General features: G+C 41.7%; 1 protein-coding gene across 2 annotated transcripts in view; it reads left to right on the forward strand.

The window, feature by feature from the left end:
- Positions 1–25,689, forward strand: part of negr1 (neuronal growth regulator 1) — a 386,601-nt gene that overhangs the window by 304,904 nt on the left and 56,008 nt on the right. For both annotated transcript variants that reach the window (XM_052010858.1, XM_052010857.1), the window contains exons 5-6: positions 14,139–14,259; positions 20,793–20,944. In XM_052010858.1, the coding sequence (XP_051866818.1) occupies positions 14,139–14,259; positions 20,793–20,944 (273 nt within the window). The remainder of the gene's footprint in view (positions 1–14,138; positions 14,260–20,792; positions 20,945–25,689) is intronic.

Genomic DNA, 25,689 nt, shown 5'->3' on the forward strand with positions numbered 1-25,689 from the left:
TAAGCCTAACATCTGTGGTAGTTAAATTATGGAAGGAGATTCTGAGGAACAAGATATACATGCATGTGAAAAGACAGAGATCAATTAGGGATCGTCAGCACTGCTTTGTGCATGGGAGATCATGTCTCATGAATTTGATTGTACTTCATGAAGAAGAAACCAAGAACATCAAAGAGGGCAAGGTCATAGACATAGTCTCTATGGACTTCAGTAAGGCCTTTGATAAGGTTTTGCATAGTAGGCTGCTATGGCATAGGTTTAGGGTGAGAGGAGAAAGATTTAATAGGAAGCTAAGGTGCAACTTTTTCACCCAGAGGGTGGTCTGTATATGGAATGAGCTGCCAGAGGAAGTGGTTGAGGCAGATACATTAACAACATTTAAAAGACACGGACAGGCACGTGGATAGGAAAGGTTTAGAAGGATATGGGCCAAATGTGGGTAAATGGGACAAGCTTAGATGGGTATCGTGGTTGGCATGGACCAGTTGGACCAAAGAGCCTGCTTCCATGCTGTATGATTCTATGTACAGTTTTAAACGTGGCATTTCTGAATTCACAGAGAATAGACTCTTCTGGCGTTGATAATTGAATGTAATTTTAGTTGCAGAATGGGATCTTTAAAAGGCAACATGATCATGTCAATAAAGTTAACAGCAATTAATTTTGCCTAAATTCACAAATAACATTTGTTTTAAGCAGTAGATTTCATCCCATCAGGAATGTATAAAATCATTTTTCTTTCAAGTTTTATTAAATTTTTTGCAAAGGGAATGGTTTAAAACTATGAGTATGACCAAGACCCCTTCAAAAGAATCAGAGTGACATGCCCCATCAGCATTGTCAGAATGAAGCGTTTTACTATACCCAGGCCTCCTCGACCCTCAATTCTCATTCATTCAATAAATGCATCCACCATATTTCCTTCTAATATGCGTGATTGTATTGTAATATGTGTCATATGTAAAGTAGGTTTGTGGACAATAATTGTTGCTTTTATGCTGTCATCCCTTTAAAGATTGTGTCATGTCACTAACTGCTCCCTAGGCTGCAACAGCCTGTGTAGAAAGTTCCAGAAGCACTCAATTTGGAAGAAAGCCCCAACAGGAATACTGCCTGCCTCTGACTGTTTATTATTGATAAGTACCTTTGTTGACAGTTTGACTATTTTCCAGTTTCTTGGACAATGAACAAGAGAGACACTGGGATAATTCTAATTTTTTTAAAATCATCTGGTAGAAATATATAAAATTATGAGAGGCATGGATAGGGTAGACAGTCAGAGTCATCTTCCCAGGATGTAAATGTCAAATGCTGGAGGGCATGGGTTTAAAATGAGAGGGGGAAATTTTAAGGAGATTTACGAGGCAAGTTTTTTACTCAGAGAGTGGTAGGTGCCTGGAACATGCTGTCAGAGAAGGTGGTGGATGCAGATACAATAGCAATGTTTAAGAGGCATTTAGACAGGCACATGAACAGGCAGGGAATGGAGGAATATAGACCATGTGCAGCCAAATGGGATTGGTTAGATTAGTGCCGTGGTCGGCACAGACATGGTGGGCCAAAGGGCCTGTTCCTGTGCTGCATTGTTCAATGTTTATCAGCATTGAATTTCATTTGAGGAAGTTGTGCTGTCAAGAAAGTATTGTCAATCTCCTGGTGTAATTGTTTGGCTATGTCACTCACTTACTACAGCTCACATTTAGTACTTCTGGAAATTTGATTAATCCACAGTGTTTGTTTCAATCCAGGTCTGCATTTGGCATCAGTTACCCACTCTTTACCATACAGACCCAGCTGAAAGAGGTTCAGGCTGTGAAGTAGTTTGCACAATATGATGACAGTCCTGATTAATGACTATTAACAAACCACTTGGAAGTAGTTTTTTGCTTGATTGATGCTGAATTCTAAAAGCACTGATACTGCAGATTGACAGAAACCCAAAAATGCTGGACACACTTAACAAGTTAGGGCTTGAAGTTTGTGGAGGTTTAAGATAAAATAAATGAATTAGCACACATTAATACAGTGGATAGTGAATGTCATTCAGATGCATTAAGCTTTTGGCTGCTAATGCTGTCAACAGTAATTTGTGAGCACATGAATCCTGGCTAAATTGCATTCCACTAAATGTGATGTCAGGCTGAACTATTGGCATGAATGAGGGATGGCTGAGGAAACTGCTCTCAGACACATAACATACCAGCTGCAGAAAAATAGACTTTTCCCCGATTGAATACTGAATCGCAAAACATAGTATAGAACTCAATGGAAATTTTTATTTCAAATAACAGTGGTGAATTAAAAGAAAGACTATTCATTGTACATGTTCCCTTATTGTTGATGTAAAAAATCTGTACAAATTGACAGTCAAATGATTTTCACATCACCTGTCTGAGAAGTTTGCCCTTTTCAGTATTTTTACTCTCCAGCCCCCACCTTCCAGCCCCAGTTCAATGAAAATAGCATCAAGTTAACATCATTTTCCATCCTACATGTCAATCAAACCTGTCAGTGGCTTTCAATTTCTGATTACAAAATCCATTATCCATGTGGGAGGAAATTATATCATTGCCACAGAGCATGCTGTCAGTAAGAACATAAGAAATAAGAACAGGATTAGGACTCATAGCCTTTCAAACCGCATCATTCATTTCGCCATATCATGGTGGATCTTCAACTTCAGCACTTTTCCGGCTGATCTCCATATCCCCTGGTTATCCTGGTTTCCAAAAATCCATTAATCTCACCCTTGTAGGTAATCCACAATTGTGCACCTGCTGCCCTTTGAATTTCCTCTAAAATTCCTCTTGAACTCAGGCCCAAATATATAATCCCTTGTCCTGAGGCTAAGCTCTCTAGTTCCAAACTGTCCAGCCAAGAGAAGCAATCTCTTAGCATCCACCTTGTCAAGCCACTTCAGAATATTATATGGTTCAGAAAGATCACCTCTCATTCTTCTAAACCCATCTCATCCCAAGAATTATTCTAGTAAACCACAGTTGCAGTACCTGCAAGGGAATTAATTCTTCCTGAGTTAAGAGGGCCAAACAATATACAGTACTTCAGATGTAGTCTTATCAAAGCCCTATACAATTACACCATGACTGACTTATTCTTGCACTCCAACCTCTTGAAATAAGTGTCACAATGTCATTTCTTTCCTGATTGCTTGCTGAACCTGAATACTAATTTTAATAATTGCTCTCTATTTTGTTTTCTGATTTTCTTTCCAAAGGACTTACTCACATTTGCCCACATTATACTCTCTCTACCTCTACTTAGGCAGTTCCTCAGGATCAAGGATGACTAAATTCCACTACAGTTCTATCAATTCGGAGGTGATTAGTGAGGCCAATGTGAAAAAAGACAGACAGTGGGGCAGGATGTGCTTGATGGAGTGGCCGGGTAGGCAGTTTGAGTGATGGTGCATTCCTTCAGCTGCTTACATTGGGCCTCTGTGTACATCTGACCCATTGACTCAAGGTTATCTGTGCCATCCTGAATCATCCTCTTCCACCTTGAGTGATCATGGTACAGTGATTTCCAGGAATCGGTGAGAACATTGCACATTTTCAAAGAAGCTTTGAGGACATTATTGAATCTTCTCTTTCCACCTGGCTGCCTTGCTGTAACAGAGTAGAGTGCCTGTTTCAGTAGTCCAACAGACTGGATATAACTAGGGCCTCAAAGTTGGGGATGTTTGTCCTGGAGAGAACACTGATGTCGGTTTATTTATCCTGCCATGGTTTTAGAGGATTTTCCGGAGATACCATCGGTGTCTGATTTGAGCCTGGCTTGAGTTCTTGAGTTCAAACATTCTTTTCCTCACACAGCCAAAGGCTGTGCGGATGCACTGAAGGCAATGGTGAATTTCATCATTGATATCTCCCTTCACTGAGATGACTCCTGAGATATGTGAAATGGTTATGTTTTTCAGGTTCTCATAATGAACCATTATTGGCATAAGGCAGTGTTGTACAGTGGAGGCAGTTTAATAGAGGACCTTTCTTTTGTGGATGGTAAATGTGAGGTCTAACATCTCGTATACTTCTATAAATGAATCAACGATGACTTGGAATTTGGCCTCAAGAGCACACATATCTGCGCATTGCAGCTCCGTGACTGAAGTTGATGTGACCTTAGTTCTGGACTGGAGGGAACATGGGTGAACGGTTTCTAATTGGTCCTATAGATTAGCTGTACTCCAGTAGTAAATTGGTTTATTATTGTCACACATACCGAGGTGCAGTGAAAAACTTTGTATTGCATGCCATCCATACAGATCATTTAATCACATCAGTACATTGAGGTAGTACGAGGGAAAAGCAATAACAGAATGCAGAATATAGTGTGACAGTTACAGAGAAAGTGCAGTGCAGGCAGGTAATAAGGTACAAGGCCATGACGAGGTAGACTGTGAGGTCAACAGTCCATCTTATCGTACAAGGGGACTGTTCGATAGTTTTTTTAACTGCAGGTTTGAAGCTGTCCTCGAGCTTGGTGGTACACACATTCAGGCTTTTGTATCTTCTGCCCAATTGGAAGGGGGAGAAAAGAGAATGTCCAGAGTGGGTGGGGTCTTTGATTATGCTGGCTGCTTCACTGAGGCAACGAGAAGTATAGATGGAGAGTCTATGGAGGGAAGGCTAGTCTCTGTGATGTGCTGAGCTGTGTCTACAACTCTCTGCAGTTTATTGCAGTCTTGGGCAGAGCAGTGGCCATGCCAAGCCATGATGAATCCGGATAGGATGCTTTCTATAGTGTATCTATAAAAATTGGTGAGGGTCAATGGGGTCATGCCAAATTTCTTTAGCCTTCTGAGGAAATAGAGGCTATAGTGTGCTTTATTGGCCATGGTGTGTACATGGTTGGATCAGGTCAGGGTAATGGTGATGTTCATTCCTAGGAGCTCTAAACCCTCTCAACCTCAGCACCGTTGACATAAACAGAAGCATGTGCACCTCCTGCCTTTCTGAGAGTTAATGACCAGCTCATTTATTTTGCTGACATTGAGGGAAAGGTTGTCGTCATTGACACCATGCCACTGTAGAATGCTTGTCAGAGGCGAGCTGTGGCATTGTGGAGAGGAAAACTGAAAAAAAGTGTCAGGATATGTTGCAGCTTGCTTAACACCAGCTGCACTGAGGTAGGGTCCATTTTGTAGATGCCTTGGTTAGGATCCTAGCTTATATGCCATCATGAAACAAATGTTTTAGTTCATCTGCCACTATATCTAATCACTTAACCTTTCTATATCTATCCTTCTCATAACTTAACTTTTCCACCTGGTTTAATATCATCAAGTAACTTGGTCAGCTAGAATTTGAATTTGAATTCAAATTGAATTAAATAGTTTTGTGTCTTGTACAATGCAGTTTCAATAAAACAAAACAAAATTGTACGCACCGTGACTTCTGTGACATTTGCACTGTCCATGCACGTCCTCTGTTCCTGCATCTACACAGAGGAGCTCATGCATGAGCGTGGCATCCAAAACACCCAAATATGCTACTTCCATAATTTAGTTGGCACGTATGTGGCCATCTCTATGCAAATGCAGGTCTTGTGAAGCCTACCGAGGGCAGGACCCATTCCTGTGGAGCACGGAGTCCAGAAAGTGTGGCCGCCTCAGATGTATTCTCTTTAAATTTAAAAACGTCTTTCTGACAATTCTCCCCTGGGCTTAAACCTCTCCCCCAGACACAAGCCTCCTCTCCCAAGCCACACTAAATTTCTATCCAACCTGCAGCCAATATTCAGTCCCAACTTCTCACCCCACCACCCCATTAATCACCACCAGCCAAATATTACTCCTTACCTTATGACCCTACCCAAAATCAAGGTGAAGATCCCCCCACCCTCCACTGCCATTCATCCATACTATCCTCCCCCACAACTGTCTCCCTGCCAAGCCCACAAGACCCAGACTTAACCTAATTTCCATTGCAGCAGGAATGTACATGAAGAAAAGGTTTTTGTGAGTGGAAGGCCCAGTTCTGTAGCACTCGATGTCTTGGGCCTTGAACGCTGCAGAATTTTGCTGGGCTGGCTTTTCCCTGAAAAGTACTGAGCACTGCCTCATAAATGCACCTTTAGAGGCACCATTCACTTTCCAGGCAGTTGCAGTTTGTTCTTATATCTAAGTCACTGTGAAAAACCACAGCGCAAGCACTGAGCCTAGCAACCCCTGAGCAATGAACGGCTTCCAACCTAGCTCATATATTCCAACTGTGTCTCCTGCCCAATAGCCAATTCTCTTTCTGTGCTATTATATCATCCACAAACATAGAACCCCTTATATTTTGTGATGTCCCTTCATATGCCACTGCATTGAATGTTTACTAATCCATTGCTTCCCTTTAGCTAAACTACTGGTTACATCTTCAAAACACTTTTATAAAACTGTCCACACAATTTTCTTTCCAGTAGACCATGCCAAATCATATTACACTTTTCTAAGTGCTCCATTATCGCTTGCTTAATAATAGAGTGCAGGAGTGAGCAGTTATCTTATTCTTGAGGGGGCCATGGTTCTATTCTCTGTCCAACTTGGTGTAATAATTGGGAAGGTTGGGTTATGCTCAGGTCTGCACCTGCATCAGGTAAAGGTGGGCAGAATGGGTATTACCTACCTGCTAATTTGCTGCCCATATTCCTTCACATAACTCCACTGGGTGAATAGTTGAAGGGGCACCCAAAGAAACCAGATCTTGGGTCCAAACCAGAAGTCTTGTAGAGAACAATGACAAATTTCCTTTTAATAGTTTCTTCTCCTTCCCCCAGGAAGACCTTTGGCATTGGGCCTCTGGCAGTTCTCTCAGTAACAGCATAACTATCCCAATGTCAGTTGTTGTAAATGCATTTGGCGACCAGAGATGCCAGCACTGCATTTCAATTTCTCCTGCCTGTTTCAGGTATCACATCATACAGAAGGAGAGTCTGCTGGGATTGCTTCTTGGCCATAATAAAGATCTAGGATAGTAAATAGAAGCTGTCCCCTGCATTGTTCATCCCAGGACTGAGGCAGATAGAGCCAAGAATAAAACATCTTTGTACTTCCGCAATTCATTCCACTACACAATGGCTGCAGCTCATGAAACAAATATTGGCCTGGAACTTTGATGTTGTTATAACTATCTTTCAAATCTACAATAGGCACCCAAGCATCCACTGTGTTGCACACTTGTCATGTGTGGCAGTGGAGCACTGGTAAATTGGTCAGAACTGTGTCTAAAAGAAGTATTAAGCTCATTGCATCTCAAGGAGAGGGCTTAATGTCTGTTTGAAGCCCACTTTATAAAATTAGGCTGCCCCAAGATAAGTGATCTGCATAGAGCCTAATTAAAGAGATGTTTTAAAAAACTTAACTGAATGTGAAGCCTCAGGTTGCTGGGATGCATCTTGCAGGCCCACTGCAATGCCAAAGATCATTGTTGGCCCCAGGTCATTCCACCCCTGTGTTCAGTCACTTGCTACTAATCACTTCAATGTTCTCCCAATCCCCTCTCCCTTCTGAATATTTTCCCTTCCTCCAGTTTTCAACCACCCCACCTCCTTTTTCAGTGGACCTCTCCCTCCTATGGATGTGATCAGGAGAGGAGGAGAGCAAAACTATCACATCCTGTTCACATCCATTCCCCTGCCCGGACCTTTTTGAGTACTATTGCTAGTGATTCAATGGCATGAAATTGCCCTTCAACAGCAACCTGTGTGAGCATGCCCAGCAGGAATCAACAACACAGTAGGCTCCTGTGAGTGAGTTCTGAGGCTCTGATTTTGGTGAGCCTTGGAATACTTGTGCTGGTATAAGCTGGCACAACTCAATATAATGGTAACTGGGATTTTATTGCTCTGCAGCTGCTAAAGAAAGTGAAAGAAATGTTTCAGCATAGCAGCTTTCTGCAATTATCCCAGAGAAAGATGGTGATATTTTCTTCAGGAGCAAAATTACCTTTCATTCTTCTTACATACAAGTAAAATGATTCAGAGCCTTAACCTTCGTGCTGGGCATTAACTCTGCTGCATTGGCCCAGTGAAGTACTCGACACCTAACATTCTAATCCAGTTCAATTTTAAAATCACTGAGTTGATTACACTCAATTCAGAACAGCTTGAATATTGTTTCCTTTGACTTGGGGACAAGTATCGTTACCATGGTGATGAGGCCGCAAGACTACTGTTCCTCTACTTCAGAGCGTGGAAGTTAGTCAAGCAATTACTGAGAACATGCTGAAGGACCAGATCATCTTATCTAACACTAGGAGACTCTGGCAAAATGGAGGAGTTTCTATATTATTTCTATGGTTTTAGATAAACTGGGGAAACTGCATTTTAAAAATAAGAAGATCTATTAACATTATTATTTCTGATCAAGTTACATCATTTCAGTAGCAAAGGGATCACTACACAGTGATCAGTCCTCTGTTTATTGGAAAACATTTGCTCTGTCAAAAATAAAACAGAAAATACTGGGCACATTCAGCAAGCTGGGTAAGCTCAATGGAGGGAGAAGCAGTAATAATATTTCGGGTCAGTGGGACAGATTCCACAATGACTTTGCTTATTGGTGTTCAAAGGGGCTTCCAGTAATCTGACCTCCCAGCATACTGTTAGTACTGATATCATGTACTCTGGGGAGTGTCAGTAGTCCACAGTATACAGACCTTCTACCTTCTTTCAGGATGACAGTCGGGAATGGAATTTGGGGTTCAGGTTACTAGTGAAGCATTTGAATTGGTTCTTAAAATTTGTCCCAGTCAGAAAAGTCTACCCAGTCTGCAGGATTTCAACTTGTTCCTCCTCTTCCTCCTCATCATCCTTGGGCTCCTATCTCTCAGTTTCTCACCTGAATGTTGGAAAGAGTGTTCCCTCATGATGGCAAAGTTGATCAGCATTCGGCCACCACCACAAACTTTGAGGCCCATTCAGCAGAGTCATGCAGGAGTCCAGTGCAATGCAAACAGTAGGGCCATTGTTTTACCCCCTAGTGGTCAATTCCATTAGATTTCTTTGTGGCAACACTGTTCATATAATATGTGTATTGTGCACGTTGGTGTGGTGACCAAACCAGAAATGTAAGGCATGTTAGTCAGTGGATGGCCTTGTCACCAAGCACAGAGGACTGCTTCACAATGAAGGCATTACAATTGCTGGCTACTACAAGATGTTGCCAATATCTCCAGCAGCAACCTTCACTGTCATTGCCAATCCTAGCCCTACTTAGAGGGTAGGGTTATGCCTGCTGAAGCTGGTAGATTACAATGATGGGCTACACAGCAATGAACTACATTGACCTGTACGATTTGTGTCCGCTGCACACATTGAGGTTGAGGGTGTAGAATCCCATTTTGTTCAGGTATATTGGTAGAGTTGGCCTGAGCCAGCCACAAAACAACATACATGCAGTCAATGGCACCCTGCACCACACAGAAGCCTGCTAATCTTTTTGCTCACTCCACCTATTGCTGTCAGGAAAGTGAATGAAGTTAATATATAGAGAGAGCGCCAGGGACTTCCCAAATGTAATGGAGCTTGACAAACTGTGAGATTTTGCAAATACATCTGTAAAAGTAACTGGAAATGTAAGGGTTAATACTATACAGCTGTTATTGCTTCAACCATGGCATGACTATAGTTGTGACTGCAAGATGTGCAAGTGCTTGGGTGAAACAAAGAAGTGCTTAAGGCATATTTTGTTTTGCTAAAGTTTGCTGTAAGCAACTGCCCAAGTATGTGCAACTCTGCACCTAGGCATCTTTAGATTAAGCATAAAAGGAGGGACACAAACATTAAATCTTTGAGTGGGGATCAGTACAGAGCATGGGTTACAGTTTACTCTTTCTCTGTATCTCTCACTCCGCTAGTGTTAAATAATAAAGCACTAATTGTATGCTCCTTGGTTGTGCTGTTGTATACTTTTATTACAGCATGGACTGACTTCCACACATCTCTCAGCAGTCTAGAAGGATGTAGACATGTATATAGTCATGAGCACCTTTACAGTCACTGGCAGTGTCATCGTTGCCCTACTTTGATGTTGCGGTCATAGCTGCAGAAGTTGGTAGATGACAATGGCATCCTCCGTAGTGAAGACCAGATACCTCAAGCATTGATTTTTGCTCAGGTTAAAGGAGAAGAACCTCTGTCTCAACACCCTGAGTGTATGTGTAATCTTGCTGAGACTCCTACTCTCCCCCTCCTCCCCCTCTTCCCTTCTCTTCCAGCAGCGTATTCTGCTCTGCATGCTCCCTGTCCATGCAGCATTTTCAGAGGAAATCCACCCAAGTGTGAGAACAAGTGGTTTGTGGAGATTCCTTGAAGTCAGCAAAAATAATTCAGCCATTTCACTCCCTACAGATGTTTGACAATGACATAACTAAAGTATACACCAAAAATGTAATATTGTCACAGTTTCATAGAGTTATGCAGCACAGAAACAGGCATTTGGGCCCAACTAGTCCATGCCGACCAAGATGCCTTCCTGAGCTCATCCCATTTGCCTGCATTTGGCCCATATCCTTCTAAACCTTTCCTATCCATGTACCTGTCAAAATCTCTTTTAAGAGTTGATATTGTACCTGCCTCTGCCACTTCCTCTGGCAGCTCATTCCATATACTCACCAATCACTGTGTGAAAAACTTGCCTTTCAGGTCCCCTCTAAGTTGTAGCAATAGCCAGACCAAATAAACAACCAACTAATCAGTAAGTATTTAATGAACCCATTAAATAGTATCACTGGGAGCTTTCATCCCACTTAAAGTTCTGTTTAGCTCTTTGAAATAAAGAAAGATTATCAGTTGAAGTATTGATCCCCAGAACAGCAGTACTAACATTAAATCAGCATGATCTCCTGCTCTGCATACTTCCAGTACACCTCAAGTGAGTATGCACTAAATCCTTCATATCAGAAGTGTGCATGGTATTCTGCAGATGCAGTTTTAGGACTTTAAAAGGCCTTATGATGTCCAAAGAAAGGGCAATATCAGACCCAGTTTTCCCCCTCTTGACTTGCATAGAATTTATTTGTTTGAGGTTAATGAATCCGTTCTGGTGAAAATATTGCACCAGTACTGATTCATTAACCTCAAACAAATACATTTTTTCAGACCAATTTGGATTTTTTCTGTGTACTCAAAGATGAGTTACATAAGATTTATTCCACTATCTTGAAAAATTCTGTCCATCAAAAAGCCTGATTTTGAGGTTGCATCTGCATCATCCAATAAAACTCACTGTGGTATTTCAAACAGCAAAGTCTCTGGAGACTGCAAAAGTTGCAGGCCCTTCATCTTTGTCAGTATAAATGCTAAAGTTCTTGCAGAATTCCTGACAACTCAGATGCAAGCTGTTACCTCATTTTCATGCAGTTATGGCACTTCTACTGCCTCTGTTACTCTTTGATGCATCTTTTAAAATTGGGCTAATCTTCTTTTCATCTAAATGCCGAGTCAATTGCTATCATCTCTTGTACTGAATATTCACCTAAAGTGGAGTTTTCATGTTTTTCTTCATGTTTTCTGTCTGCTGTATTTACTATAATATTCTACAATTACTACAAGTTTAAAAGACAGTTGGACAAGTACATGGATAGGAAAAGTTTAGAAGAATATGGGCCAAACATGGGCAAATGGGACAAGCTTGGATGGGCATTTCGTCGGCATGGACCAGTTGGGCCGAAGGGCCTGTTTCCATGCTGTATGATTTAATGACTCTATTCCAATAAAAATCACATAAAAATAAATTTTAAAAATCTAATTTTGTTTTGCAAGACACCAATCCTAGTTAGTCGAATTTTCCTAATCTAACTGGAGCTGGGAAATCGAAAGTTAATTCCAAGAATGTTTTGAAGGAAAAAGTAACATCTGTCTTAAGCAGCAGAAATGCAATGGATGACCAACCACTGCTCATGGAGCCATAGGTAAAATTATGATCCATTTAAATATAATTAAGCAGCTCTGCCTCTGAACCAGCAATTTGATGGCACTCAGGTCTCACAAGAATGCAGATTTCAGGCAGCATAGAGTAACAACCTAATTAGATGAGGCAAATATATTTGAGTACACTGTCTGGTTCCACACAGTGATAACCAGATAGCTATATGGCTTGGAGTGTACTCAATATTTATGTGGATTTCTTTAAAATGATAGTCTATTAGTCTATTCTCTTTTAAGTGTTACAGCAATCTGTGTTCATTTATCTGAAGTTTATGTGTTTGGAGATTAGATCTAAAGCCTGTTGAAGTCATTTGGCTAAACACCCATTAACAAAGCAGAACAGGTAAATTCAGGTTATCTTCATGTACCAGAATACCATCTTCATGTTCAAAAGATTTACTAATTTTAGATTGCCTGTCTTAAAACCTTGTAACAAGAAAATGCTACATGCAGAAACAAGAATATAAAATGTATATAGAAAAGCAAACTGAAATGATTTGAAATATATAAAGCAAAGTAATTTTAAGTCCCAGACTTTGTGGGATAATATTAGCAGTTATACCTCATAACTCCCAACATTTGCACACATAACAGGAAGCTTGGGATTTCTCCAAGGGCTCCTAAATCTGCTCTCAGCTGTTTTTCAGGAACAATCTCCAATATTGCATTCCTCAATAGGCCAGCAAGAAGTTGTGAAATTCCTCACAACTTTTGGTGGGCAATCCACTTAAACAATCTGCGCCAGGTTAGACTTAGGTATACATGCAGTTTCTGCATTGATTTCAGTGCTGCAAAGGAATAGGTTGCTAGTATTTTTAGATTTTCATTTAATTCAGAGGTTTTAAGTGCTTTTAATATTTTTCATATTCTTAATGTGTATTTTACTTAATATTTCTGACTTCAAAAATAATAAATACAGGAGAAAATCATCTAACCTGAGGGAATTCTGCCTTATTGGATGAAACATTAAATAGAGATGTTCAGCTGATCGATGGAGGTGTGAAAGATTCGGTGGTAGTTGGAAGTTCCAGCCACACTCCAGGATTTCACACAAAATCCAACCTGTTTCATCCAGCACTGAGTTAGTGCTGCGTCACCAAAGGGGTTTTCTTTCAAATGATAATTTAAAAAGACATTATCTACATGTTGTGGAAAAAAAGCAGTCATCGCCGACATTTACCCCTCACCTCATACAATCAAAACAATTTACCTGGCCATTCATCTAATAGCTGCTTGAGACCTTGCTGCATACAATTTGACTGCATCATTTCATAGAAAACAACAGTCACTGCACCCAAAAAACAACAAAGAGGATATAATGAGTTGTAATCAATTGCAAGCTCTTTTTGTCTTTTTAAGGAAGTGGGATGAAAACTTAAAGAGAAGAGGTTACGCTGTGAAAACCGAATGAGCCCGATAATACTAGATCTGGCCTACTGCCCTTTCGTAATAGGCTGTTGTAGATATGGAAGACTGCCTGAGCTGACTGCATATCTGAGAGGAGTCCCATGAGGTGGAGTGGCTCAGGTGAAGGAGCCTAAACTGCTACCTCCCGAATGCCTTGACATAAATAATTTTAAAAAGTAAAAATTAGTAACAAAAGAAAAATAAATTTTAAAACCCTTCAAAGTAAAGCAGATTATATTAAAAATCATCAATAAAAATCAAAGTAAATAGACCGCTTGTCTTTACTTCATTCTCTTCACAAGATTGGTGATCCCATTTGTTTTTTAGCCAGCCAGCTTTGACATAAATCTAAGGGGCTGGATGTGATCGGCCACAGAGCCCTCACCTCCGTGCATCAGTGCTCCACCTTTGGACTCAGTGGTGAGTCCAGCAGCAGAACTATTGGTCAGCTGCATGTATAGAGGTCCAACATTTGCTGAGTGACAGATTACAGGTAACCAGTGGTACTCGGTAGAACAGTTGGCTCAAGGCTAAATTGGATATGGACATTAATGAAGTGTATGAAAAGACATAGCATTTAATTTTACTGTACAGAATGTAATATTGGGAGCAATATGATGCAAGGTTATCCAAATATTACATGAAAGCATAGATGTTAACTACATAACAGCAGGCGTGAATGATCTATAGACCTATTCAGATGCAAAAGTGATCAATCTAACTTTACAATCTGCTTATTATGCTTTTTACATGCTGTTTCTGAGTGGTGTACTAATATATTTCATTGTCTGCTCTAGACCCTCCGGCAATAAAGGAAATTAAGAGTCCTGGGATGACCCTTGGTAAAGTTGGGCTATTGCGATGTGAGGCTTTTGCAGTTCCTGCAGCGGCTTTTGAGTGGTACAAGGGAGACAAGAGGTAAGTCCACACATGGAAGAAAATCCGAGTTCTGCTTTTTATCTGACTGGTTTTCTCCTTTGTGCAAAATGTTAAACAACATTGTCAATGGTTTTGGTAATTAATTATCCTTTCTTCAGAAGTGACCACAAAGAAATAATGCTCAAAGCCAAAGACTAAGGTGTTAATGAATATGAAAGATCACTTTTCAAAACCGAGAAAACAATAGCTCAAATTATAAAGACTGAAGTTACTAGAAAAAGGTTGATCAGCAGTTGAATAGAAAAGTTTAGGTGTATAACTTGAAGGTGACTACAATCAGCTTTTATGGTGCTGGCAAAGTCAAATGAAGAAGGCGGAGGGGGAAAGCATTCCTCATGGGTATAACGGTCATGGGTATAACAAGATGATAAGAGGCATAGATTGAGTGGACAGTCAGAGACTTTTTCCCAGGGCGACAATGGCTAACACGAGGGGACATAATTTTAAGGTGATTGGAGGAAGGTATAAGGGGGCTGTCAGGAGTAAGTTTTTTACACAGAGAGTGGTGGGTCCGTGGAACGCACTGCCTGCAGAGGTTGTGGGGGCAGGTACATAAGGGACATTTAAGAGAATCTTAGATAGACACATGAATGATAGAAAAATAGGGGGCTATGTGGGAGGGAAGGGTTAGATAGATCTTAGAGCAGGATAAAATGTCGGCACAACATTGTGGGCCGAAGAGCCTGTACTGTGCTGTAGTGTTCTATGTAACAATTTTATAATTTTTAAAATATTGGACATAATGTTTAGTCCCATATAAAGGAAATCTGAGATAGGTTAGATGGGCAAACATTTGTCAGTCATTGAGAAAGAAGATGGTTAGTCAGGCATGGCTCAAGATGAAAATAAAAGAGTAGAATGTGTATGATTAGAAGAAAAACTGCATTTTCAGCATTTCTTTTTTCACCTTGTGATGGTTTTCTCTTTTTCTGTAATCTACCTTATCTGTTTAACCTTCATGATTTCTTTTAGCAAAATTAGCCCTTTTCACTTATTTTACATTTTTCATACCCTGATTTCTGACAGTAACCACAGTCTGCCATGAACAGATGGGCTCATAATTATTTGTGTTTCAAAATGATGTACTATAATGGTAAACTAGCTAATGTATCCCACAAAAGGTCTAAAATTGCCTGTGTGTATGGTTCCTGCATCTCAGAACTCTAGCTACCAACATTATCACACATCACTTTGATATGCAGGTATAGACAACTGAAGCAATTATCCCAGTTCTCAGGACAGTCGCTGGAATATTAAAAGTATGATAAGATAACATTGAGGTGTTGTGGTGGCAGAATTGATAAGTAAATTGAGATTGACTTTCATTTCCTGCACAGATTGAACAAGCCATCAATGGAACATCAATCCTCTCCCGAGGAAGTTGGCAGGAAGCCCAGTCAGCTTTCATAGTTGGACCTGATTTAAAGATGAGTGGCAATCTGCCAGTCTTAATCCTGATGCCAAAAAAAAACAAACTACTGGAGGAACTCAATTGGTCAGGCAACATCTGTGGAGGCAGAGGGATGGACTACATTTTGGGTCAAGACCCTGTATCAAGACCAAGAGTGTAGAGGGGAGATAGTCAGTACAAAGATGTGAGGCAGGGGCTGGCAGGTGGAATCAGATGAGGAGGGGGATGATGGACAGATGGAGCCAGGTGGAGGTGGGGGAGGGGGAGGGGTGGTGGTGGGAGTTAAACGACTGGTGGGTGATAGGTAGAAACAGATAAGGAGAGAAGAAAATTGGGCAGATCAAGCCAGGAGGGTGGAGGGGAGAGTGGAGGTAGAGAGAGAGGCTGAAAGGTGACAAGTGAAGACACAAGAAGCTGCAGAGGCTGGATCTGATAAGTAAGGAACATGATCAGTGGAACCAGGTAAGGGAGAGATGGTGCGTAGATGGAATCCGGTGGGGAGGGGAATGAAACTAGGTAATGGGGGATGGGGGAAGGTCAGAAAAAGGGAGGTTGAGAGAACCTGGGTGGATCAGAAGGAGAGAGAAATCAACACGGGAGTGTGGGTTACCTGAAATTGGGAAAGACAATGTTCCTACCATCGGCGTAGTACATAGAACAGTACAGCACAAGAACAGGCCCTTCAGCCCACAGAGTCTGCGCCGATCATGATGCCAATCCAAACGAATTCCCTCTGCCTGTACATGGGCTATATCCCTCCATTCCCTGCCTGTTCCTGTGCCTGTCTAAATGCCTATTAAACATTACTATTGTATCTGCTTCCACCACTTCCCCTGGCAGTGCATTCCAGGCACCCACCAGATGCTTTATAACCCGCACCCCCTGTGTTCCTTTCTCTCTCCTTCTGATCCACCCACACTCTTTTACCCGACCCCTCCATTTTTCCAACACCCCCCCTTCCCCCAAGCCAGTTTTGTTCTCTTCCTTTACCTGGTTCCATTTGCCTATCACCTATGCACTTGACCTAATGGATCTCCCATCCTCTTCCCCTCCCCCAATTGGTTCCATCCATCCATCATCCCTCCTAATCTGGTTCCACTTATCACCCTTCTTATTTATCAGATTCCAGCATCTGTAGTCTTTTGGGTTTCCACTAATCACCTACCAACCTCTGTCTCTTTCTCCAGAGGAAGCTGTAGAGGCAGGTACAGTTCCAACATTTAAAAGACATTTGGACAGGTTCATGGATAGGAAAGGTTTAGAGGGATATGGGCCAAATGCAGGCAAATGGGACTAATTCAGTTCTGCAACTTCATCGGAACGGACCTGTTTCTGTGCTGTGTAACTGTATGTCTCTATGAGTTCACTCTCCCCTCCCCCCACCGGCTCCATCTGTCCCTTTTTTCCTCTCCTTATCTGTCTCTACCCTTCACCCACCAGCCACTGTCTCCCAACCCCACCTCTCCCACGTGACTCCATCTTCCCATCATCCCCCTCCTCGCCTGGTTCCACCTATCACCTACCAGCCCCTGCCTTACCCCTTCCTCTCACTTCTCTATCCTGGCTATCCCCCCTCTACATTCTCAGTCCTGGTGCAATGTCTTGACCCAAAATGTCAACCATCCCTCTGCCACCTCAGATGCTGCCTAATCCATTGAGTTCCTCCAGCAGTTTGTTTTTTCCTCCAGATTACAACATCTGCAGTATCTTGTATCTCCATCTTAATCATGATGCCTGCAGACAGATGGGGAGAATGAAAATTACAGCAAGCCTGCCACGTTTTAAAACCAGTTAGCACCTCTTAAAGGACGTGTTTCATTAGTGTGTAAGCTGCGGCATCTTGTTGATGTAGATTTTTTTGCAGTGGAGTTGCTTATTGATGGTCAGGACCAAGAGGTCTTCTTTCCTTCTAATTACAAATAGAGTTCAGATGAAACGTCAGTAGGCATAGAATGAGGTTCCAGCAAACGTAAATGTGGGATCTGGTTATAGAACCACAAGTTTAAGGTGTTACCAGGATCACTGAAGTAAAACTTCTTTATTAGTTTCCTTACTCTGTAACTTTTTGCAAGCACTGCCAATATGCCCTTCTCCTCACCTCCCATCACAGCATGATACTGTCATCCATATGCTGTCTTTTGATAACACCCAGTTTGTGATTACATGGTGTAGAAAAAACATTCCAAGGTACTCAAATATGAAATCATTAGTTGCTACTACCCTCAAAAACTAGAACAAACAATTTGCCCAATTTACGTTATTTACTTAGAGATTAATCTTTTGGAAGATACCTTTTGATACTCCACACTTTATATACTGAGAACAATACTAACTTTCAGCAAAGACTGAAAACAGCCATTCTGCTACTTCCTATTCTTTCAACCCTACCAAAAATGATGACTGTTCACATTCTCTCAACTGTTTGGCAATTCATAAGGAAACACCTCAAAAGTATGTGATATTTGCTATCTTTACCGCAACAATTCTTTAAACCTAAATTAATTTATTTCATGTTTGATTCATGTCATTGTTTCTTGATTCTTCTTCAATTGTTTCTTGAGGTGCTGCCTTGACTTTTAAACTGTAGGTCCAATAAGTTGTAGGTATTGGTATGAAAAGCATGGTGTGGGTCATAAGGTCAATTGCTGATGCTGCAAGGAGCATCAGGACTAAATTTATCAAGAAATACTTTCATCTGTTTGACAGTCTCTTTTTCTTAGCATTGCCCTTCCCCCACCCAATTTCTTCTATACATCTGAGGAATTTACAGCAGTCTCATTGCTTCTGCCTGGCCCCGCAATTCTTCATAATCTGTATACATAGTATCAAAGTGGCACAGTGGGAGAAATTTCAGGTCTTGCACCAGGAAGTTATTGGATCAGGCTGACAATATTGTTTCACTAATTGAAAAGCAGATGATGAAAATCTGAAATAAGAACTGTAAATGCTGGATATACACAGCAGGTCAGGTAGCGTTAGTAGAAAGAGAAACAGAGTTAATGGTTTATGTCAGAACAAAAAGTCGTCGAACCAAAACATTAATTCTTTCTCTCTCCAAAATTCCTGCCCAAACTACAAAATTTTTCCAGCAATTTCTCTTTTTAATGCTGTCACAGTATTGCTTTTTGTTTCATACATTAAATCAATCCACCCTCCACTCATACAGTTATAGGTAGAAGATCCCACAGTACTATTGCAATGTTTGTGCAGTTCCTTTAGGTATCCTGGCCAATATCTGTCTATCAATCAATACCTAAAAATAAATGATCAGGTTAATATCATAATCTGTTTCTAAGACTCTTTTTCATATTGTTTCTAGAGTTTACGAGGGTAGTTACACCTCAAACAGTACTTTATTTTCCTTCACATACTTCATTGACTTCATGTCCCTGAGGTGAAACAAGATCCCATAAATTCTGAGTTTGGCCAATACAGCACTCAAGGGCACACTTCTGCACAGGCTTTATTGGGAAAATGGCACTTCTTCCTCTATTCATGATTATTCCTTTCTACATGTATCACCTGGTCTCATATCCTCACTTACACTGTCTACATGCCCAGCTGAGATTTCCTAAGTTGTTGCCTGAGCAGTGAGAAAGCAAGTGTGGCTGGAGTACTTTAAGGACAGGTTGAATCAGACAAATATGGGTCACAAATTCCACAGACTCTCTTAGAGCTCTGTCATCATCGTCAGATAGAAAGAAAGAAATTTTCATTCTCATCATTATCCTCAATTTTGTCCTCTTCATCTGCCTCTGTCCCCATTGTTATGATGGAGCTCGAGAGAATAAAGACTTCAGCCAAAATTTGGTGAGCATAACTCTGATTAATAAGTCAGAGGAAGTTAATGACTGTCTGCTACTTTACATGGATGACACAATGATTGTCTGAATCAGACACCAACAATGGTCATGCATTAGTTACTGAACTAATAATCCAGACAATTTGAGTGCATATCTCATCCAGGTACCTTGAGAATTTGAATTCAATTTAAATAAAGACACCTTTAAAGCAGCAAAAGAAAGACATCTCTTGTAAAAGTAGGCTTCATTTGTTGAAAATATATAGTGAAACAAAATTGGATAGGAAATCCAGAAATGAAAACACACGGCTAAGCAAAATAAGTATAAATTTCCAAACTGCCTTTCCTGGGAGTTTAAACTGATTGCCTTCATAAGCGTACAAACCATTTGTTCAATAAAAGATGTGCTTCATGCTTTCAGTGAACCCACTGGGTATATTGGACTGGATTATCCTGGATCTGGCCCACTGCCCAAAGGTTCTTAACCATTCACATTTCACTTGTGCCAGATAGCGAGGACTGGCCATGCTGATCCTCCTTGCCTGAGCAGGAGCAGATGACATACTTGAAGCAGGGGTAAGACACCACATCCTGAGGTCCATCACCGGGACCTATTAATTGCCTTTGACAGTTTGTTGATGCCAAAGACTTTTTTAATTTTCTCTGGTAGTTAAAGATTTATAAAAACAGGAAAACAAGAATTTAAAACAATATATGTGAGATAGTTACTTGACTTTATTTTAATGCAACAATAAGTGCATTAAACTGAAGTCAACTAAGTATATCACATACTTCCCTATTTTTACAGGGTCACCAACCCCATGTAAATGAATGAAAGATGCAGAGTGCATGTTGCCCCCCACTCCCCCTCCCCCTCCCCCTCCCCCAGTACATCAGTGCTCCACTGGCAGATTCTGTGCTGAGTCCACTGTCGAAGGGGAAGTCAAATCAGCTAGCATCTGACCTAGAGCTCATCTCAGACGTCCATCTTTCAGCAGATAGGCACAGGTGCAGAAACTATTTGAACAATGAGAAGATGATAGCTGGTTGTTTCCTATAGAAGGCCAGCAAAAGGTAAGTGCAACCAGCTCATTATTGATGCTAATTGTAATTTCACCATTCCATTTGTCTCATTGTATGTTGCTTTCCCCTCACACTGTTGAAACAATTTTTGTCTACAGAAAGAATGAGGATTTAATTCAGGATCACACAATACAATATAAGGAAGAAAGAGTGTGATTTCCATCACGCAATAAAGATCATTGTTCTCTAATCATCTTGTTTTTGTCAATCCATTAGGTTGGCGTCCGGCAGGCAAGGGATTCATATCAAGAACTTCAACACCAGATCTATCCTCACTGTTACTAACATTACAGAGGATCACTATGGCAACTACACATGTGTGGCTGCCAATAAGCTAGGGACAAGTAGTGCCAGTCATTTTCTACACAGTAAGTCTTGTGAAAAATTCCCGCATTTATTATATTTCAAAATGAACACTGTGATGGTGAAATGGATTTAAGAGAGCTGGATATATATTTTTATTTCATATATGTCATTATATTTTGATATATTGTCAAGTCCAAGCTATGTAATTCCAGTTACGAGTTCTTTTAACTTAACAATTAAATTATCATGCTTCCCTTTTGGATTAGTGGATAAGCATGTAATGAGTTGTAATATTGACCAATATTGAATGTTCACCAATAACATCCTCAACACCTGAGAAATGACTGTCTGAGCCAGGTGTTCTAAGGTATCCCCTCATTTTCCTACTTCTCACATATTGAATCATGTCCTATCATGTTAGTGATTACGGAAAGGAAACAAGTAAATTAGCCAAAAAAAGTTACACCATATTGCCCTTATTTGATTATATGTCCAAAGAATATGTAGCACCGGGTATAGTGTAATGACAAGCATCTTATGTGGAAATTTTTTTCAACTTTGTAAGATACCAGATAAAGATAGCGGTTTGCTTGGTCAAAGGAATTTCCATTCTTGTTGTTGCTTCCAGTCATTTTAAGGTGGTCGTAGAATTAATGCTGGACCCAGCATTGTGCTCATGTTTATAGAATTTCAATCCTCTGTTCCACATGTGGCATCATTAAGTTTCATTGTTTCAGTAACATAACTAGTGTTGAATTTGAAAGATGGAAAAGGGAAAGACAAATAATTAGTCTAACATAAAGGCCCATTTTTGGAAAAAATCAAAATCCTCCTTGATATCCCTGCAGCATGCTGTATACCTCAGGGTTGTTCTATCTCTCTTTTCTGCCTCAGCTCTTTACAATCTTCTGAAAAGCACTCACTGCCTGACTGCCTCCAGGTTTCATGGGTCTCCATTTCATTTTATAATTCTGATTCCAATAGCAGCATTTCAATAGAAGCTTCTAAACTTCTTTCCCAAGAATTTAACCTAATACTCAGTTTGGCACTGCCTCCAAGTTCAATGAGCATGCCTGATTGCTCGAATTTCAAGTAATCTTTCCCTGCCTCTCGATGCCCTATCTAAAATCTAATATTTTTTTGTTTCAAAAATATATGATATATGTATATAATACAAAACATTCATGTCAGCACTTTCATCACAGGTCACGTTACTTCCAATTACAATGTTAGCATGACATTAATTATCATTTATATACAAGCTTTGAACAAACAGTTCATGGAGTTTTAACATGGATTCCATTAGTGTGCATTGATAAGACATCCTGAAACTATGGCCCTTCCCTTACGGTGACTACACCCAGTGTCAGCCTGTCCCTCAGTGCTTGGCCCTGGACCCTAGATTGCTCCAGTTAGCAGCATGTAGTCACGGACACCACATTGCACTGGAAGACCAGTGAGTTTCAGGCAGGCCAGAGGGCAACTTTCACTAGGCTTTCACCTAGTAGCTGTTGATATTTATGACAGTGTATTTCCTTGAGTACAGTCCTTACAGCATAGGAATCTAATTTTTATTTGCAAAAATATACTTTAATCATAATGATGTACAATAAATACCATTGGGGCATGTCTTTCTCTACGATCATTGAATCATCAGTTCAGTACATTCTCTTGCAATGTGTCAATGCCACTCACGTTTCCTCCTTAAACAATGTTCCCATGAAGCATTTGAGAGGCTGTTACATAGGGCTCAGCCTCTCAGTGTTCAGTGGCGGCAGGACCCTAGACTGTGGTCCTACGCTTCAGGGCGTCCCTCAGCACATACTCCTGCGTCTTGAAATGTGCCAGTTGGAAGCATTTGCTTGTGGATCTCTTCTTACACTGGAAGCCCAACAAGTTTCGGGCAGACCAATGTGTATCCTTCAACCAGTTGATGATCGTCCAGCAGCAGTTGATAATCATCTCAGTATGCATCCCTGGGAAAACCTCATAGAGCACAGACTCCTGTGCTATACAGATGCTAGGGGTGAACCTCAAAATGGACCTCTGAATCACCTTCTAGGCATTCTTGGCAAATGCACAGTCCATGAGGAAGTGAACGATCATTTCATCCACACCGCAGCCATCTTGAGAGCAGCATGAGGTGGAATTGAGACTCCAGTCAGACATGAAGGATCTGATGGGAGGGTCCCTCTCACTGCCGGCAAAGCGAGGTCTTCATGGAGAAACAAGGGACTGCAGCTGCTGGAATCTGGAGCAATAAAAAAAAACTGCTGGAGGAACTCAGTGGGTCAGGCAGCATCTGTGGAGGCAGAGGGATGGTAAACATTTTGGATCGAGATGCTGCATCAGGACTGAAAGTGTAAAGGGGATATAGCCAGTATAAAGAGGGGAGGGGGAGAGTTGAGGCAGGAACTGGCAGGTGATGGGTGGACCCAGGTGGATCCATATAGAGCCTGGTGGGGGAGGGAAGGGTGCAGATAACGACTGAGGCTGGGAGGTGATGTGGAGACACTAAGGGCTGCAGATTATGGAATCTCATAAGAAAGGAAGGTGATGAGTGGAAGCAGCTAAGGGAGGGATAGTGGGCAAGTGGGAACTGTGGGGGGAGTGGATGGGAGGACAGGGGAACCAGTGGTTAACTGGTGGGTTAAGGGTGAATGGAACCAGGTGGGGGAGGGGAAAGAAGCAGGGTAATAGGGGGCTGGTGAGGGTTTTGAAAAGAAGGGTGTATTGTGAGAGGACCTGGGTAGATCAGAAGGAGAGAGAAAAGAACAGGTGGGGTGCAGGTTACCCAAAATTGTAGAATTCAACGTTCATGCCAATGGGTTTTAGACTTCCCAAGCGGAACATGAAGTGCTGTTCCTCTAGTTTGTGTTTGGCTTCACCTGGCAGTAGAGGAGGCTGAGAACACACAGGTTGGTGTCAGAATGGGGAGGGGAGTTAAAATGGCTTGCAGCTGGGAGCTCAAGATGTCGGTGGCGGACAGAGCATAGGTGCTCGGCAAAGTGGCCACTTGGTCTCACCGATGTAGAGGAGGCCACATTGGGAGCACCAAATGCAGTAAACAAGGTTGGAGAAGGTGTATGCGAAACTCTGCCTCACCTGGAAGTGCTGGTTAGATCCCTAGATGGTGGTGGGAGAGGAGGTGAAGGGACAGGTGTTGTACCTCCTACAGTTGCAGAGGCAAATGCCAGGGAATTGGGAAGGATGGGTGGGGAGGGAAGAGTGAACTAGGGATTCTGGAGAGAGGCAAAGGGATAGTCAATGTTTTGGGATGCTGGAACCTGGAGGTCCTTGTGATTGTTTGTGAGTTCTAGTGATAAGCCATTCTTCCAAATGGCTTTGATAGATTACTTGGGGAACCAGTCCACCCTAGCCACTGTCTCCTTCTCCCACACAGCCTCCAGCGTGTTCCGTACTGACCACTGCCTTATGGTCTTGTGGTCAAAGGAGTTTGCAACACAAGGGACAGGTTGAACCTCAACACATAGTGACACTTGGTGTTTGTGTACTCTGGTTCTATGCATGGCTTGGTGCAGCCACACTCAAAGGCAGAGCCACACACATTTTTGCCTCCACACACATCTGGGGAGTATTGTGAATTGTACATCACGACCCAAGGGAAGTGATCCATCCTGGATCTTCAAATGAAGCAGAAGTCAGCTCAGGTGACTGCCATGACACAGGATAGGGTAGGGGTTATCCCGGCATCACATACAGTGACACTAAGAGGCCTCACGCCTGCCTCTCACCTCATCGAGAGGAAGTGCTGCTCCCACATTCCTAACTTCTATTTCACCATGGCTATCCACTCCAGCCAATTCTTGCACATACCCTGGTTCCTCTGATCTAGATTCCCAGCACCTTCAGGTAGTCAGACTTGACAGTGAAGTGAGCAGAGGATTGTTTAGGCCAATTGCCAAAGCACATGGCCTCACTCTTGCTGAGATTGACTCTGGTTCAAACTGGTTGCAGATGCTGATCAATCTGTGGATCCACTGTGGCTCCAAGCAGAAGACAGTGTCAATGTCCATGTTCAGGGATCTGAGTGCCCCCACTGCCTGGCATTGTCACCCCTCTAACGCCTGTGTCCTTCCTGATGGATTCAGCAAAAGGCTCAACACAACACACAAACAAAACAGAGGAGGGAGAGGAGAGAGGTCAGCCTTGTCTGACTGGATTTGATTAGGAAGCTTTCTGTTTCCCACCCATTAATTTGAACTGCACTACAAATGTCTATGTAGAGCAGATGTATCCAATTCCTGTTTCGCTCCCTTAAACCCATTTTGGAGAGTACATCCTTAATGTACATGTGTGATATTCTGCCAAAGGCCTTCCCCTGGTCCAAATCAACCAGGCACTTGTACACCCCTTTGTCCTGCATGTAAGTAAAGGCATGTCAAAGATTTCCTGCTGGTTATGGTGCAGGTCTGGTCCAGGTTGATCATCTACCCTAGAGTCATCATCAAAGAGACATATAGCACAGAAACAGGCCCTTCAGCCCATCAAGTTCTCACCGACCATCAACCGCCCATTTACCCTACATTATTGCTTTCTTCACCACTCTCTCTACAGGGAACTATGTATTGTACCTCAAGGTCTCGCTGTTCAACCCACTCCCCAGGGCCCTGCTAATCACTGTGTATGTACTGCCCTGATTTAACTTACCAAAATTTCACTTTGAACTTATTGAGTTAAATTTCATCTGACATCCCCTTACCCACTTTCCTCGTTGATCTGGATCCTGTTGTAACCTTAAACAGGATTTTTCTGTTTCCCACCCATTAATTTGGACTGCACTACA

This window comes from Pristis pectinata, chromosome 3 (assembly GCF_009764475.1).
Source record: "Pristis pectinata isolate sPriPec2 chromosome 3, sPriPec2.1.pri, whole genome shotgun sequence".
In the NCBI taxonomy this organism is placed as follows: Eukaryota; Metazoa; Chordata; class Chondrichthyes; order Rhinopristiformes; family Pristidae; genus Pristis; species Pristis pectinata.